The sequence below is a fragment of the Micropterus salmoides genome, unplaced genomic scaffold (assembly GCF_014851395.1).
Source record: "Micropterus salmoides isolate LMB-PRFRI ecotype aquatic unplaced genomic scaffold, ASM1485139v1 Ms_hic_scaffold_12, whole genome shotgun sequence".
In the NCBI taxonomy this organism is placed as follows: Eukaryota; Metazoa; Chordata; class Actinopteri; order Centrarchiformes; family Centrarchidae; genus Micropterus; species Micropterus salmoides.
The window spans coordinates 29,488,559-29,508,364 of record NW_024040263.1 but is presented as its reverse complement, the minus strand read 5'-3'; the positions used below and the strand labels follow the sequence as shown (position 1 = coordinate 29,508,364).

The 19,806-nt window shown below is 39.4% G+C and overlaps 1 protein-coding gene across 4 annotated transcripts in view; it reads right to left on the bottom strand.

Annotated features, from left to right (window-relative positions):
• The window catches only part of rptor (regulatory associated protein of MTOR, complex 1), a 239,276-nt gene that overhangs the window by 145,246 nt on the left and 74,224 nt on the right, over window positions 1–19,806 (bottom strand). For all 4 annotated transcript variants that reach the window (XM_038714432.1, XM_038714434.1, XM_038714433.1 and 1 more), the window contains exon 8: window positions 7,890–7,949. In XM_038714432.1, the coding sequence (XP_038570360.1) occupies window positions 7,890–7,949 (60 nt within the window). The remainder of the gene's footprint in view (window positions 1–7,889; window positions 7,950–19,806) is intronic.

Sequence of the window (19,806 nt, the reverse complement as noted above, 5' to 3'; positions counted from 1 at the left end):
TTATCATGTTATCTCAAGAAAATGACCTCTTGTTTCCACTCGGCTTGACTTACTTTTGTACAGGTGCTTTTCTCTATTAAGCACCCCATCAAGCCATCAGCAGCCTGCAGTGTTTGAACTCCACCTTTAGAATCGGCTCAGCTCGCTTGGACCTCAACCGAGGTGATACCAAAAAAAGAAACGGGTACCAGGTACAATGCACAACTTTTGCCAATGGAAAACCAAAAAAGAATGGCTCCAAGCGAGTCCAGCCATCCCATGCAGTGGGTATGAAGCTATTCGTCACACAACAATTAATTTAATAATTATAAAATATACAAAATTAAGAATTATACTGCTAATAACTTGCTTAACACTAATTAATTAGACTTTTACAAAGTATACGACACACAATGTCTGACCTTTTCCTACCCTAACCTCCCATTTCCACCTCTAAGTGACAAATAATAGCAGCTATGAAGCTTCTGGCAGGAACAAGCTTACTGTATAACTATGAGGGCCGGCCAGCTCCTGAGCACTTTGAGTGCTTGCCAAGTCAGCACTAAGGATGAACACTCAGCAGTTCATATCCTTGCTCAGTATCCAGTGTAATATATTTGTTGAAGGAAAAGGATGGTGTATTGATGAACAGATGGACAGATAGCTGGATGAATTGTTTAACATGTTGGGAAAATGCCCTCAGAGGTGTTAAGGCTTGTGTCAATGATAAAAATACTAATAAATATTCATAATTACAGTGATACAGTGAGCACAGCTAACAACACACTGAGGCACAGGGTTTTGAAGAAATACTACATACAAAAAATCTTACTGATGTCATGTTTAACCCCCCAACTAACTATGTAAAAGTACTTAATATCAAGGAAAAGACAATTGTTGCAGTCAACATTCTCCATTCATCCATGCAATATGATACAACAAGCTACCGGCATATATGCAATAAATGATAAATAAGAAATTTAGCCGAAACACATTGGTTGAGAAACTAACTACTTATAGGAGTTGAGTAATTACATGCTCAAAACAAAACACATCCTCAAGCTTCATGCTCATGAGAGGCGTGAGGGAATCTTACTGTTTTCTATTCATTTATGAATAGAAAATGTGAAGCAAAAGACAATTTATATTGTGTCTAAACTATGGCAAGGTAACACGGTTTTAGAACCGTTTTCTATGGTTTCGGTTCCATAGAAACTCGCCCCCAGTGCGTCACGTCAACAAAACTGCGGCATATCTCTAGAATACAAAGGCTTTAAATGAAACATAAAGCCACGTCATGACTTTTGAAAAGCCACAGTGCAGCGCTGCAGGTGAGTTGTTCTATACTGTGTAGAACATTAAGCAGATATGTGCCTATGTAAGTAAATTAAGCCTCATATAGCTGGTTCTGTTATACAACTGATGGGTTACCTACTGTGCTTTTAGTGGTTAATAATTTGTGTACGGTTTGATACCATGCATGCTGATTGGGCGTAAATAGAAAGGTACTTTATAGCACCTAATGCCTAACTCAAAAGTCTAACCTCAGCTGGATCAAGAAACAATCTGAATGTGTCTGGATACGAGATAATTGATGTGAACAGGGTCACAGGATAAACTGTAACTCTTATCTAGAGCAAAGAGCCAAACCTCTACCACCTCAAGGGTTGCAGCTGTGCAGCCGGCTCTTCTCTCTGACGTCTCTGTGAAGCGAGGGCATAAACTATATCCTCACGGGATCAATAAAGTATCTCCTCGAAATAATACATGCAGAGACGTCATCACAGGGATATGATTTCCTTCAAAAAATGGAGACCGTAGAGACCCCCTGGCGAGCAGAGTATAGCCGGGCTTCAGACGGTGTTAGACACCGGGGGTGGGGGGGAACTGTAAATAGGGCTCAACCCATGACACCTCTGTCAGCCCCATAAGAGATGAAAGAGAAGGAATGAGTGTGTGTGTGAAAGAGACTTTGTGTGATTCAATATGAGGGGAACGGTGAGAGATACTGTAGCTTGAGAGAGATCGAAGTGTATTGTAAGCAGGTAAAATCCACATGCACTCGACACGTGACTCTCATCTAAAAAGGCTATTGTGATTGGACAGGAGCAGAATGTGTGTTGGATGCACGTGGGAAGCAGAGACAGAAGGGTGTACAGATGGAGAGAGAGAGAAATGATCAAATTAATAAACAAATCAACAGCAAACAACTACTCGATGCTGACATTATGTTGAATAAATCTCGCAACAAATGTTTGTAATATTTCAAGACCACTGAATGTTCGATACGTGCTTTCCAACTGTGTATGACCTTTAAAGGTGTGAATACGTGCCCAGTGAATGGACAGTGAGTGTAATGCCCAGTAGCTGCATGCTCGTGCCCACGTGTGCAATTTGGACGCAGCAAAATGATGACAAAGGAACAAAGCTGCTTGAATACCATTTGAGACCAATCACCCCAGACACGTTTTAAAGGCTGAACATATTGAGCTGATCAGCATCTCTCTGTTGAAACCTCCAAAGAAAAGCAACCTGTCGTGATATTTATGTTGTTGTTGCTAGGATACCACAGTCAGCTGACAAGTAACTCTCATTACTACAGAGTAGTTATGCTACAGTAGCTCAAGGTAACTTATCGTTTACTGTGGGAAGGATAGACAGTACAGATAAAAAATTTGGCTGCCAGAAACTTTATATACAGTACAGCACAAATTAGCTGCTAGTCCTGTATGGTCTGTATAGAAAAAGACAGACAGAAAACAAAACAACAAGAGTGAAGGCACACCGGAAATTGGGAAGCTGGTGTGTTTCTGTGGGTGATCTCTAAAAAACAAAGGCTAAGGCACTGAAACAAGTGAAGTTGCTGAAATAAAAACATGGCGGTGATGGTGTTTACTTATGTTGAGCACCTGTGTTCTACAATGTGCCTTTGTCACGTCTACTTCAGTTTTTTGCTGCGTTCTAAGGTGAAGTGTTTCCTAGCAAAGATTACTAAACAGATGCTATTGTTAAACCAAAATACTGGAATTATTTTAGATTAGGTAAATTTACATTCATACATACTTGTGGTAACTTTTGAAAATTTATATTTAAAGCTGCAGTCATTTATTTATTTTTTTGCCAGAAGAAGCTACAAACACAATGCTGACATCAGCGATCTTGATGTAACTCTTATAAAGCTTTTATGGTGAAGGTGTTAGGGAACAAGGTTAATTGACAAACAATGGGCTAATAGAGGCTTAAACACTACTCTGGTGTGAAAAAGTGTTTGCCCCCGTCCTGATTTATTTATTTATTTTTTTCACGTTTGTCACATTTAAATGTTTCAGGTAAACAAATTAAAATATTAGAAAAAAATAACACGTAAACTCAAAATGCAGTTTTTAAATTAAGTTTTTTATTATTAATAACCATCACACTGCCACCACCATATTTTACTGTTGGTGTGATGTTCCTTTTCTGAAATGCTGTGTTACTTTTATGCCAGATGTAACGGGACACACAACATCCAAAAAGTTAAACTTTTGTCTCGTCAGTCCAGAGTATTTTCCCAGAAGTCTTGGGGCTCATCAAGACGTTTTATGGCAAAACTGAGATGAGCCTTTATGTTCTTTTTGGTCAGCAGTGGTTTTCGTCTTGGAACTGTGCCATGCAGATAATTTTTGCCCAGTCTCTTTCTTATGGTGGAGTCATGAACACTGACCTTAACTGAGGCAAGTGAAGCCTACAGTTCTTTGGATGTTGTGGGGGTCTTTGTGACTCTTGGATGAGCCGTCGCTGCGCTCTTGGGGTAATTTTGGTCAGCCGGCCACTCCTGGGAATGTCCACCACTGTTCCACATTTTCGCTCTCACTCACTGTCGTTCGCTGGAGTCCCAAAGCTTTTGAAATGGCTTTATAACCTTCACCAGTTTGATTAATCTCAATTACTCTGTTTCTTATTTGTTCCTGAATTTCTTTGGATCACAGCTTGATGTGTAGCTTTTGAGGATATTTTGGTCTACTTCACTTTGTCAGGCAGGTCCTATTTCTTGATTGAGAACAGGTCAGGCAGTAATCAGGCCTTGGTGTGTCTAGAGGAATTGAACTCAGCTTTCCACAGATGTGATAAACCACAGTTGATTTATGTTTTAACAGGGGGGGAAATCACTATTTCACACAGGGTCATGTAGGTTTGTATTTTTAATAATAATTAAAATAATAATAATTCTTAATAATTCTTAATAATAAAACCCTTCATTTGAAAACTGCATTTTGTGTTTACTTGTGTTATCTTTGTTTAAACCAATTGAAATATTGGTTTGATGATCTGTAACATTTCAGTGTGACAAACACACAAAAAAAAATTTGAAATCAGGAAGGGGGCAAACACTTTTTCACACCACTGTATATAGAGCTGATGGGAACTGCCACATTGGGTGATAAATTCTTTATGGGTTGTCACAATGAGACACATTTTTCATGTTATACATAGTAATTTGATTGATTGCTAACATAAAAAAAAATATTGAATGGTGCTTTAATACAATAATAATTGAAACATTATAATACTTATAAACACTGTATTCTTGTCGTCCCAAAAACTGCTGTTCTGTGATATTTATGTTTTGATGACGCATCCCTTGAAAATGTTTGGCACTTGACTTTAGTTTGAGTGCTGGCCCAGCTTCATAGAGCAGACAAGTTTAGATGGCAAATGGGTTTAGATCCATTTTTCTTTTATGAGACTATCCATTATTTAACTCTGAGGGCCATCAGCTGAGTCAACATTTCGCCCTCTGGACATCATGTTCAACATGAAATGAACCAAAACCGCAACCTAAGCATCAGGGATCCCACCGACCCCAACCATTTCCCAGTAATGTTCAGGGCCGAGTGACAAATAAAGTCTTTTTGTGTCTTCACTTGATTTCTCATTTAAGTACATTTTTTTTTTTTGTTTGTTTTGGACATCTAATCTTGTATTTGCTATTTGTTATTTTTTCTCATGAAATCCCACCTTTAATATTTCCATGCTTGTACGTCAATTCAAGGTCATGCATCTCGTGAATTTGATATCTATTCATTTTTTAATATTGTTTGGAACTGACAACATCTCAAATCGAATTTCAGTAGAGCATACAGACCAATACAGAAAATGTCAGCACTTTGCAGTTGCAGGTTCTCTTAACCTTACTGGCTTGCTGTTAGTATACAATCTGGCTGTGTATGTGTCTGAAAAGGACAGCTAACATGAAGAACAGAGCACAGGATCTAACAAAACATAGCAGAAAAGCTTGTGTATGAATGGTTCACCCCACAGAATGAAGGGTGTTTTCTTTAAAGGAAAAGTGAAACTAATTTCTGTTTCTGGCCATATGTTTTGAGAGATTGTTACAGGAACCAAACCTTTGATATAGTGGAATCGTATTTAGTATTTCTATAGCATGTGTTGGTTTAGAGCTGACTTTATTCAATCCTGGTATTTGATTGATTCTTGACTACAGCTTTGAATTCAGATCACAGTTTGAGTGTTTGGCAGAACCCTTTGTGAATATCATTTTGAGGTGGAAGACTGACTCCAAAATCACTGTTAAACCGTCACGTCTGATGATTCTGTTCAGTGTTTTACTCATGCCTAACAGAAGAAGAGCAGGTAAGAATGCTTTCCACAGCGTCACCTCTGACGTAAACCAGTGTGATGTTTGTGCTAAAACTCTCATTACAGCAAGCATGTCATAAATTACTTTTCTCCTCTCTACAGAAGTCCATTCTTTATTCTGGTAAAAGAAGATAAAGAGAAAATCTGAGCTTAAGCGTGAATGGAGAGCTTCAATGTTGTCAAACCCACCGACTGATGTTGGTGTTGTTAAGAAGGCAGAATGTAGGGAAAAAAGTAAAACACAGCTTATTTCTTCAAAGGTGTTCATCATCGCTCTAGTGGTTTCCCATCCTGCCTTGGGAGTCACTGGGCAGTAGCTATACATACAGTACTAGGGCATTTCCTGCATAATACTCATCCTTAGAAGTAGTGTTTGACAGATAAGGGAAAGGCGTGGGCAGAAAAGGGTGAAACAAACAAGTAAAAAGATTAATTGTTTAAGATAATTAAATGGTAAAAGAGGGAAGATCAGTGACAAATAATAAATGGAGAGATGAGAAACATCTTCAAAATATAGTTAGTCCTTATTAATCTTGTAGAAACACAGGAAACAAGTTGAGTGTGAACAGGCAAACTTCCCACAAATGAGCCACTATTGGACCAATTAGTGTGATTTTGGTAAGGCATGAATATCAATATAGGGATATGCTGTACATTAGCTCTTCAGTAAGTTGTTTCTGAGAAATTACAATGAATAAACAGGGAGTCAGTCGCTTCACTCCTGATTCATAAATATATCATATGACCTGCAGTGTGTGGAGATTTGGCATTTGAAGGACAAATAGACTAACTAATAGACTAATAAAATAAACTAACAGAGACAAAAACTAACTGAGAACACCATTAACCAAAATGTTACAGAAACAAGACAAACATAAAACAGGAAATGAAAAGGTTGAAAATTGATAATGTAGACTGAAAAAATAACCCTAAAATACCTCAAATAAAAGGCGGTGTTCAATAGAAAAAAATCATTATAAAATGTGTTGTACTATGATGACTCGCATGATTAATTGATAATGTTGTGTGTTGTACAACAGAGTTAACGTTTACTAATCACCTCTACTTTGTGTATTTATTTGCATCTGTGTAACTGTTATTATCAATAAAACCCAACACTTCCTGCAGATGATTCAAAATAAAAGCCTACCAAGAAAGGGAGAACATTATACAAAGGAAACAGCAAATTAAAATGTAAGAAGATTTAAAAACGAGGAGGCTTAATACTAAAATATGATCTCAAAAATGTGAACATTTGAAAGGCCTCTAATAAAAGCCTGTTTCAAAAAATGAGGTAAATAAAAGCTTCTATTTGAGAATTTATGGTACTATCAAAAACACTTTTGTTTACCTAACTGAGGTGAGGGATTACATGTATTAGAACAGGAAAGTAAAAATGTGTCATTGTGGGACAGCTGTTAGCTGGAGTCCACAGAACCACACACACACACACACACAGAACAGCTCTTGAGGACACACAGGACAGGAAAGAGCACATAAGTGCAACGTGTCTCTGCAAACCCTCAGCCAAAATCTAATTACAGTCTAGTGGAAGACACAAATGTGCAGGTACTGTGTGTGTGTGTGTGTGTGTGTGTGTGTGTGTGTGTGTGTGTGTGTGTGTGTGCGTGTATGTAGTCCCAAACTGTGTCTGGTTGTCTGTGGCAGCCTGAAATCATAGTTTGAGCATATTAAAGAAAAGCGATTATTCACCATCAGCAAACATCATTAACAGATTGAGACACTCTTTAACTAATATAAGAAATATGACAGTCTGCTGTTAACTTCTAAAACCAAGTTTATGGGTGTCATTTTACTCTCCCCTGTATGTAAGTGCAAAAAGAAAAAGAAAAGCCACCCCCGATGGTTCTGTGAAACTACTAAAACTTTGGATATGACATTCATATTGAGTGCTAATATTTGAGAGTGTGTGCCTAAGAGCAAGAGATGTTCTGCACTCAGCCACTTGGTACCCGGGGGTTTATTGAAGAAATGTGGAGCTTTAAATCTGCCAAATTACTGCCGCTTTCACTGTGAGGCGGAAACAAAGGCAGAGAATTATACCTGCAGGATGGAAAACAACATAGAGCGAGCTGACAATAAGGACGAGAAAGCAAAAGAGAAAGACAGGAAGATAGAGAGAGACAGACACAAGTAAACCAGGATAATGATCTCTCTAGATTGTGCCCTCCTGAGAGAGAGAGGGAGGGAGGGAAAGAGTTGCGACAGAGAGATTTTTTTTTTATTTTGTTAGGTGGAGTGACACTTACTTCTCGATGAGGTCTAACGTCACCCCTGGCACCAACTTGGCACTCTTCTGCATACAAAACCTGGGGAAAAAAAAACAGACAGGGAAAAGCTGCTGATAAAAGCTGCAAAGAAAATAAGAGGTGCTCACAGACTAGACAAAGCAATAAAAATGTTTGGCCTCTACAGTACAGGTTTTACGACCTACGAGAGAGCCAATCAATGGATAAAACACTCAAATGAAAAATGAGAGCTTTGGAGATTACAACCACTGAGCGCTTTGATAAGTGTATTTTGGCTGAGTTACAGTCAAAAGGGAGGGGGCAGGTAGCTGGAAAGAGTCATATTTATGAAACGTTTGGCCTGAGGGTTATTGTTTACTGTGCGTGGTTAGCTCTGGCAGGGTGGGCCAGCTGTAAGTCACAGCAGGTTGCCGTTCAGAGCCACAACAGACGCACAGCTCGGAGCTAGAGTATGCATCCAGCAGACATGGAGCAACATTAGCATTCATTTGGAGTCATGGTTCTGGCTACCTCATGAGTGAAAGTGCAATATTCACTTTTATCTCTGGTGTGGTCATCATCAACTCCTGTTAGTGGCTATTAAACTGCTAGATGCTAACTCAGCAAACTGCCAAGTGTCTGGCTGAAAACAGCCACCTGCTGCTGCTAGAAACAAGAGCAGTGAAACCAAACCACAACAGTAAAGTTGTGCACCACAAAACCAACACATTAAAGCTAGATGCTCCAAAGAGAACTTTACGGTCCATCACTGAGTAACACCCTTGACATTACTGGTCATTTGACCCATTGTTCATATAAATACAATGAGTAGTGCAATAATAATCATATATATATTCATTTGAATACATTTCTGTTAAGTCGCTATCTATCGGATGAGGTAACACAAGAACTGGACATTCCAGGAAAATAATACTTTGTTTAGATAGATTCATATTAAAAGCATTTAACCAGTGAAACATAAGTTTACTTGTATTATAAAGTAGCCACAGAAAATACAATGTGTTTGTCAGTGAGATTGACACTGACTCGTTAATCAAAAATCAGTCTATAAAACAACATTTTGCAAGATGAAGAGCTGCAGGCGACAGGCTGCACACCTCCAACCTCTCAGCAAGGTAACCAAGACCTTTCACTGTGCGCTGCTGTTCAGACTCATGCCGTGTGCAGCATAAAATCAGATCAAGGTTGCTCACAGAATGATGGAAAAAGGCCAATTACTGTCTGACTACTTTATTAAAATGAGAATAGTTTGTTTTGTTGTCCCCACAATTCTGTGACCCTTAGTATTAAACTGTATTTGCTTTTAACACCAGTGTTGGGATCTGATAGGGGGCATATCAAAGACAATTTGCAATATGAATAAAGTTAATATTACAAAAATGACTGATAAAAGTTGAATAAATACAGAACACCACCATAGAATCAGGGACCAATAACCAAACGTGATCTCAAAAAGTGGTTTGCCCATCTATAAATGCTATTTTACATTAATAAGGAGGTCCGGTGAATCTGAGCACTGACCGTCACAACTAGCTATTATTATAACACATACACAAATAACGACAGGCAACTGCTCTAAAAAAAGTTACACTAGGATTTATTTAACTTAAGCACAGATCAATGATCAGTAACTTCTGCCGTGTGTGTGGGATAATAGAGGGGGAAAGTTGGCAAGATGGCAGATGCGACCTTCAAACATCATATACAAAAATAATATAAATAAACTATTTTACATGGTGTAGTGCTGATGAATTAATGAGTCTCACTCAGTCTGGTTTGACGATAGCAGATACTTCTGTATCTCTTACCACACGGCAGTAGGGTGAACAGGCTGTGTTTAGGTGGGTACTCAGGGCTCCAGACTCACGTTTTGCATAGGTTGTTGCCGTAGTGCGCCTACATTTTTAACTAAGGTGCACACAAATTTTTCACAGCACCTTTAGCGCCATAACAGTATATTCTAACCTTCTGTCATTTCCCATACACACACTGATATTTATGTAAACAGGAACGCCTACGTATGTGTAATGGGAAGCACAGCATCTTCTTCTCGAGTTACCAGTGGCCTGCCATGAGTTTAATTTTCGTCCCAGGATGAGTAGCCAGTTAAACGCAATTTTAAAAACACACACACACACACACCTTTGTTCTCATTGTAAAAGACAATCAGAGGTGAAGAACTGCTAATTAACAGTACTGCGTCAGATCAATGCCGTTGGTTAGGCTGCCGTTTACCCCCCGGAGCGTACCCTGTGCCGTAGCCTGCCGGCAACACACACACACAAATAGAGATGCGGCCAAATTGGTCTGGAGCCTTGGTATTGGCTTTTAGTATTCACTGATCCTCGGTAGATGGTAACTAATGACTTCTGAGCTTAAACCACCCGCTGCAGAGCCCTCCTCGTGGGCCGTGCACATCCCATGCCAGTTGGTGATGTTTCCAGGATGCTCTACTGCTCCTCTGTGACAAGAACTTGGTACGGGAATTTGGCCTTCTTAGATTCCTTAAGAAATGCAGCAATCAGCTCCTTTGCTGACGTCGAGCAGTAGGTTGTTCTCTGAGCACCCCTCCGCAAGATTATGAATGTCCTCCCGAAATGAAGTCTGATCGTTGGTTGAAATCCGTCCGATGATGATGGTGTCATCCACAAACTTCACAACAGACTTCTCTCCATGTCAACAGGAGGGGGCCCCCGTGGAGGAGTAATGTGGCCTCACACAATAGGGGAGGTCCTGCTTTTGTAGCCTGTGATGTTTTTGATTGCCTGCCACATATCTTTGGTGTTGAGATCTGTCCAGTCTCTGTTGATGTCTCCGCTTCGCCTCCTTGATGCCAGCTTTCAGTCAGTGATAATGTATATTCCTCAACAGTGATGTGGTTCCTCTGGGTGGGGTCCTCTCTGAACATGTGCCAGACTGTGCTCTCAAAACGGTCCTGTAGAGCTGCTGTAGCCTCATCTGTCCTCACTGATTTTTTTACTATTAGTTTGACCTCAAGTAAACCTGCCTACTTACACCCAGCTGTTTAAAAGGGTCAAACACAATATAAACAACATCTGGTTATTTTGTTCATGTGACTGCTGATGACCCTTATACAGTTCCTGTAATGTTAAAATTGTGATTTGGCTTTTTTACAAAGTTTTAAGTCATGATTATAAGTTCTGAAATGGTTTTGACCGTAAGGACTAGACAGTTTCACCTGACCTGAATTTGACAAAAAAATTGTTGTTGAAATTGTATAGTGTAGAATAAAATCACAAGGTTCAACAACTGAAGCCTGGAAGAGAATTCAAGAATTTATAGAAGGCACGGATTGGGATATTTGTCTCCAACAACTGATTCACCATGACTGTGACATAAGCACCGGCAATCACATTCAATTGTTCTTCCTAATGCTGGAAATTAATGAGATCCCACATGACACCAGTGTGTGACTTAATGTCTCTTTAAAGAACAGCACGGGCCCTGGGTGTGCCCGACCCTCAAGGAACAAAGAGGAGAAAGGATGTATCCAGGACAACTTGTTCTAAAGTCTTAATGATCAGCAACTTCCTGAATGCAAGCCATGATGTGCAAAATGTGCACTGGTGTGTGCCAGCACTTTGCCGTTTGCCAGGAACACAGGTATATCATTGTTTCCCCAATACAATGCAATCCAAGAGCGTTTATTTTTGAATTTCAATTGAACCACAGATTAAAGATTTTGTTGATGTTTTTGTCTGCACTTGCCGCAAAAGGGATATGGTGAATCCCCAGACATAAACAGAGATGATTAACTAAAAAGGGAGCCTGGCAGAAACAGACAGACGGGCCAAAGTAAACAGAGCACAGACCGAGCAGGAGGTTGCATCAGGGAGAGCGTGTTTTAACGCAACCCCTGAGCGAGGAGATCTAAAATCCCTCAGGCAAAAATTGGAGGAGGGAGAAATAAGGAAGGAAAGAGCAGGAGAGGAGAGGAGCATTTGGTCCCACCAGTATCTTTAGTCATCTTAATCCACAACCTGCCTTAGAAAAAAAGCCATGTTTGTGCTTAAAAATGATCAAACAGACTATAATATTCTGATCACACACTGCGACTGCGAGAAGTGATTCTGCGAGTCATTGTAATCATAGTATATGAACCCTAAATGATTTCCCTCTGGCTTGTTTATCTTTTCTAATACCAAAACTATGAATCCACCACAGCAAGTGACTATGTTTACTGCTTAGCAATGAGACAAAGGAACCAAAGGTAAATCTTTAAAATGGAAAATGTGTTTTCAGGTGTGTGATCCTGCTGTAAGAAGACGGAAATTATGTATAATATGGGTATCAATCTATGGTATGCAGCCAGGAGCTAAACATCATCCCTGTGACAAACTCGAGGGGAATCAGACAGAGATGCAGATGATTCTTTTATTTCACAGACCTCAATGCATTTCTACAAGATAAAATGTCACTCTGAGACTGAATGGTTTGAATGAGTAGTGAGGACAGTGGAGAGCTTTTAAAGGCACTTGGACAGTATCTTTTCAAATCTTTCATCACTCTGGTCTCACCTTAAACTCACTGGGTCTTTGTAAAGTATCTGCTGAATGCAGTTCAGCCAGGTGACGCACTGAATTTGCTGATTAGCAGTGCATTTACACTAGTACCTTCAAAAGGAAAAACATATCACACCAGGTGTAAAGTAAATGTTAAGCCTCAAAGTGGGACACAACAGGACATGACTCAAGCATCAGTCCGCCAGAGTTGACCGGACAGCTTGCTTTTGGTTCCAGTCAGAAATATTTTCTGAGACTGAAAAAACAGCTGGACTCCATTTTCTTTTAGGATTTTCTAGTCAACTTCTAATTCAATGCATGCACTAGATGATTTGAAAAATAAATATTAAGTGAGCAGTAAGATTTGTTTCAGGGATCAGTCTTGCATCAAAAAGGAAATTGCAATGATCACTAATGTAAAACTGATAATAATAGTTTACATTTGGCTGATTGCCCATCTTGCTCACATGTTATTGCACATTTGACCTGGTGATGGTGACTTTGTTTGAATTTAAAAGATCGAACAAAGTTATTGCTAATCATCCTGAGTTGAACATGACAAATGTTATGGCAATCCAAACAGTATCCACAGTATGGATCTTCTCACCTCTAACTGTTTTTGAAAGCAAACTTTTGTTGGTCAGTGCCCAAACTTTGGGATGCACCCACAACTATGGCTGATGAACTAAATGTTCCTGGAAGAAGAGAACACGGACAGATAAGCTGACAGAAGTACAGGAGGGCTGGAGGGCGGAGATGAAGAGGAAATTGAGGGATTATTACGAGGTAACAGAGAGCAAGGTGGCCAAACTTTAATTGGATTGGTGAATAAGAGTGTGTGGCCGCTGGAAGGAGAAGATAGGAGTGGGTATGTACATATTAAACTTTGAGGAGGGAAATGAAGTGAACTACTATACTGCTCCAGGAGTGGGTGGCGAAGGAGGAACGGGAGAAGCACATTGTCTCCTCTGGTCCCCGCAGAGCCGGCTGTCTTCTACAGCTCATTACTCCTTCAATCAGCCTTCCTGTCCCAAGTCACCATTTCTATCAGTCATGTGCTGGAGGGGCTGCAGGGTGTTCTCCGATCTAATCTGCTCTGTCACTGACCTACAATATACAAGAGATATATCACGGTATGTTCTATGAAATCATCTACATTGTAAATATGACAAATATAGCTTGTGCGCTGAAATGTGTGATTATAAAGAGCTCTTACTATACTATCTGTTGTCCTTCTTAGTATATATGTGCACTTTACATGGGTAGTTTTGAATACTGTGCCGAATTATTATTATTATCTTGATGTATAGATTAAACTGTAAAAAGTAAAAAATAAAAATCTTTTGTAGAATCTGTTATCTTTCAGCTACATCAAGAGAAGATGTTTTATTACTGCAGGTTTGGAGTTGCTTCTATGAGACAAACACTGTTTATGCCATTTTCAAATTTTCGACGATTAGCAGCTATGTGGAACATAAGAAGTGGATTATCCATCAGAAACAGTTTGAGATGTTTAAAGGATGTTTAATGAATGAAGCTTTGTCTTTGTAGTGACTGTGGGTCACCACTGGAATCAATTGTAATATTGATTGTTTGATTCGCCCTCTGCGAAAGTAGCTTGATATTCAGACTGACTTGCAGTTTGGTTTCACATATTTATTTAGTCTGGCATAAAATTAATGTTGGTCGTCTTCTGTTTTTTTGGGGGGGTTTGGCCCACGATTAATGTACTCTTTGATGATCATTAAGAGGACAAATGTGAAGAGGAGGATCCGGCCTGATCAGCATAGAAACATGCTTCATTACTGCTATCACTTAAAGTGAAAAATAAAAGTGTGGCGCTAGCGGTGTATAGGACACATTATGCTAATTAAAAGGTATGTTGACCTTGCTAACAGCACAATTCAGTTAAAATAAAACTCCACCCTAAAGAATTCACATGTTATTTCATATAACATCATGCAGCTCCATTTGAATTTGTGAATTTTAACAATTTTCAGTTCCAGCTGAACAGCACGGAGACAGACTGTCGTGATGATGTCACCTAGAGACAGATCCTGGAGCGGCTCTGACAGTGAATAATGGAACAACTGTTGAGACTTTACGACAGCAGCCATGGTGATTTTACTGAGACAGGAGCACATTTCCTGACTCACAGACGTAAGCCTGACATTGAAATCAAATTTATTTACATATACAGTATAGTAATCAGCAGATGTCACCGAATGACATCATTAGGTATATTTAGATATTACTATTGTGTACGTCTGTAGAGACTGATTTAACTGTCCAAACCTGAATATTGTCAATTTCACCACAAATGCATAATTTTTGCTACTTATTACTACAAAGCGCGAAATTCTAAGTGATTGACACCATCAACACAAACAATCAAACGCCGCCATCTAAGCAAATAAAGCCTGTTGCTAGAAATCTTGGCATCTTGTCTGACTGCAATTTAAGCTTTGAGCAGCACATTACAAAACTTGCTATTATCAACTATGGAACATTGCCAAATTTCAAGATACAGAAACTATTTTACATGCTTTTATGCCATAATGCCAGGATTACTGCAACAGAAAATCTTCAGACCAGTTACAGCAACAGTACAGAACTCAGCTGCCGCAGTTTTAACCGGAGTAAACAGGTTTGAGCCTCTTTACACTGGCTTACAGTACATTTTAGAATCGATTTCGATGTGCTTTTAATTACTAACAAGTCACTAAATTGCCTGACTCCTCAGTATATCTCGGATCTTCTATCCCTGTATGACCCTCCTCACACCTTGAGATCTTCTGGCAGGGGCCTTTTATGTGTTCCAGACTCTTGGCTGAAGACTAAGAAGGACAGAGCTTTTGAAATAACAGCCCCGAGGCTCTGGAACACCTTGCCCGAGGAAATACGAGTCAGCAGCTTCTTTTAAATCTAAGCTTAAAACATACTTTTATCACACCATCTTCCCCGATTTCACCTAATTCTAGTAGCACATTAAATATTATTATTCTATTACTGCTGTGCTGATACATGGTATACAAATAAAAATATTACATTATTATTATAATAAGTACATTTTTTACTAGAGCATCAACTAGCCATTTATCTAGTTTAAAGAAAGAAGCTAATTAAAGATTTAACAATGATCACACTAAGGTAAGGGGACAAGAAATACACAAAAACAAGGTTAACAGAATTGTACATTGATCAAAGCTTTTGCACTTTGCTTTTGCTACTTGCGCCCAAGCAGCATGAGGCATACTGCTGATCCAGCCACAGAAAATATTTTAACACACTCAAAGCATATGCTGTGACGTAAGAAGAGTCAAGCCTTTAAAACAGGACAGATCTGAGCTATCTAATAGAGGTCTCCAGGAATTAGTCAGCTAAGGCATATGCAGCGTTACGTAACCGTTTCCTCTGTAGTTCACCCTACATCCAGAGACGAGAGGGGAGAAGAAATTTACATTTCTGTTATTAAGGCTTCAGAACAACAACAGAGTGGTGTGTGTGTGTGTGCATGTGTGTATGTTAAGGCAACAAATACCTATTCTTGTGAATGTTTCTCTTGTTTCACCTATAGGAGCTGGAAACGGGAGGACTGAGATACAGCCACATTTGTTCCCCGTGCATCTGAAGGGGCTGTGGGGTATGTGTGTGTGCGCGTGGAGCTGTTTTAGTGGAGTACCCGCTGAACAAAAGGAATATTTCGTGTGAGCCGTCACTGCTGCATTTCCATAAAATCTCTTCTGTGTTCCCATCCTTGAAGGTTCACGTACTTTTTAAAGCACATTCATGAAGATAATGGAACGCTACTAGAGGTCACCGTTGTACTTGTCAAAGCTGAGCCGCAAAGTTGAAAGGCTGACATGCACGTATCATCATCAGCATTAAATGCATGTATACGCTGCCTGTATGTAAGTGCACGGGTGATTATTCACACAACACAGCCCACCACTAACAGAGTTAGCATGTGTAGAGCTGGTGGTATTGGCGTGATACTGAAGAGACTGATGCACACGCTTGCTGAGGAGTTGGCTCAGCCTGCTTTGCATTCCACAGAGATTCACTCCTGCTGCCTGGTTTTGTGCCTAAAGGACTGAATTATCGAGGTACTGCACCCTCACATCTGTCTGGCAGTGATGGTACAGGTTCCAAGATAATCTTTATAGTCTTCAAATTCCAAATTTGGATCTTAAGAGTCTACAACCATACTTGCTCCAGGAGGCCTTTCTGTACACGGTGGTGCTTTGATTTAAATGCTAATGTAGGCATGCTCGCTCATGTTAAAACAACAATGTTGACATGGTCTGTACTTGTATTGCACCTTTGTAGTCTTCCGACAACTCAAAGCACTTTTACACTACGTCACACTCACCCATTCACACACTGAGGCCAACTGCTCAGAACAGAAATGAACATTCACACACGCACGCCGATTGAACAGTCATGTGGAGCAATTTGGGGTCGAGTTATCAGCCTGTATGAGAATACAGGACGTCCGTTGTGCTTATTACCAAAACAAATTGTTGTTGTCTTCATTAATGCAAACTGAAAGACTATGTTGTTGTGCTAAACGGATAATCAAGACATCTAACCATATGAGAAGTCTTGTGAAAGCATTTCGGATTTGACACCATGGAGGGATAATCTGGAATAAAAGTAAAAGCTTTTAAAAAGGCACCATTACGACCACAAATCTGAAGTCACAAGTTAGTTCGTCTTGAATTGCCAATCAAGAAACCAGGTCACTTCCACAACATAGTATAGATACATGATCCATGGGTGGTGTTGAAAATGATAAGAAGAAATTGCATATTAGCTCTTTTTCGCTTGAACGTGATGTTTTGCGACAGCACTGCCATGGAAGCAAGTTCTGTGCTAAGCCATTTAGTGTGGAGACTGGTGAACGTATATCTTACTGGAAGATTAAAGGCTTTGACACTCCCAGTGGTGATAGATGAAAAGTAAGGGGTTCACTAAAGTCATCAGGATTCTTCTCCTAACTGTCTTGAGCACTGTATCAAATTTCACGGCAACCCATACAATACAATAGTGGACTGACTGACACTGGTGATCCTAGATCATGGATGAAAATATGATTGAAACACAACCTGAGCTCTCTTCCGTTGTTTCTTTTTCTTCCTTACCCTGCAAACCCCTAGTGTCATCCCGTTCCCTTCCTGTCTATTTTCAGATGCTCATCTCCTCCATCCCTCCCCATCCACCACAACAGTGGGGAAATCCCTTGAAGATGGAGCTCCATCAGTAATGATTTTCTGCTCAGCTGAGCAATGAAAGGTACAGATGCAATCACTCTTCCTCGCTCTCCCTAACTCATTCTCTCTCTCTTTCTCTCTCTCTCTGAAAACCCCATCATCCACCCCTCAATGCATCTCATTAAAGTTTTAAAGCCAAGGTAAGTCAGCACATCAGTGAAGCCCTCCATCTCCCCATTCTAAACCTGCCAAATTCCACACCATACCTTCCTCATGTTCTTGCAGTTTCACAGACTGGGGCTGTGTGAAATTAAAGAGAAGACAGCTCGGCATGTCTTTATTTAGAAAATAATAAGCGAACATGAGAATCAGCAACAAATAATGGGAAGATCAGGAGGAGGGAAGAAGTGGTGAGCGGGAGCTGCAGCATTTTTGGAGACTTCCAGGTGACAGCGGAAGCAAGAGGGCAGGTTTATGTAGATGAAGGCCACGGCTGATATGGAGAGGAACTATTCTCAATCAAATTTTCTACTAAATCTGGCAGGACACTGAACGGCAGCTGAATGCTATGTGTGGATTATGGTAATTTCTGTAACATAGTGTAAAGTTTGCGAGCATTAGCTACCACGAGTCGCCATAAGCTAAGAAAAGTTCTACCAGGGAGAAAGGGATGCCTTTTTACTGCTCATGAATTCAACTTTTATTGAGAAGAATGTGTTATTTTTTCTTTCAAAAGTTTCAAAGTGTAGTCTGTAGTTGAATTTACTGTGAAACCCACAGTTTTAAGAAGGAAAACAGAATACCAAAAATGAATCATGACTGGATTTGTGGCACGCATCTTTTATAGTAGTATGTAGATTTTTTTTTTTCTTTCAGATGAATCTGTATCTATTTATATACTGTATTATTTCCATGGTTAAATAAAGACTGAATGAATTGTGAATTATCATTATGAATATATTAGTAATACATTTGAATATTCTCTTTTAAAGCATTGGCGTTCATGTAACATTTATGCTAAATGTGATTATCAAAGTCAGCTGAGCTATGTGAGGAAATTACATATATAATCCATATATTCAGTAATACATGACAAAATTTTACCTGATTCATTACCGACCAACAAGTTAAATTAATTTACACAAACCACTGAAGCTTGACCTTACCGGGTCATTAATAGGAGGGATCAGTCCCAAATCCATTTTTGAAAGCAGAGGGTATTAAGAAATAGTTCAGTCAATATTATCCAGCAGGCTTTTAGCAACTTGTTCTTCGAAGGGGAATGTTGGTAAGGGATATCAATATTAATGGCATAATACTGAGACCTCATTATCCTGAAGGTCATGGTGGGATGTGGATTTAGAGTGGAGGAAGATAAACGAAACTCTTCAACATTTCTGGCAGAGTAGAGACATTGTGCGAGCTGTAGGACACCTCCTGAAGGCAACCTGTCATTCCCACTTACATATTTTTTAAAAAGTTATCCGCCTCTTTCAAATTTTTTGTCAAAAAATTGTTAAATCATCCCTGTGACTTTTAGTGTGTACAAAGTGAATTAAGTCATTAAAATGCAAAAACTGTGTGGGGAAGTAATGATTTATGGCACCTAAGGGACTTTGTACACTGCAGATAGAAACTGTATCTGGGCAGGTAAAGTGGTACATGGAGGATGAGGTGCCAACCAGCATTTTATGGATATCGCATGACAAGAAATCTCTTTAAACCCAGTGGGTGATGATTGTGTGAGACATTGAGCTAACAAAAGAAAAAAATAATAATGTGAGAAATGTGTAATAGAGGTATCACTAGCTAAACTGCTTCCAAACTGTGTAAAACTGATACAACCAAAATGCATACAAAAAAAGGCATTCACGCTCTGACAAGGACAAATACACAATAACTACTAAATATGTCGCAGAATTTATTTTGACTTGTCATAGTAAGAAAAGCACAAATGTTGGTAATAACATTAAAAATTAACTTTGTTCTATTCAAGTGTGTGCTGGCATGAACAATATCAGGACCTTGAAATTAAAGCAGCTATGTGAAATTCAGCCATTATTCATTTATTATTTATATCTGTGACTTTTCCAACTGTGACATGTCAAAATATCTTCTATGAAAAAGGCCGACAGAACAGAACTAAAGAAGTCACATTGCTTGCCCTGTTGGACTCCTACA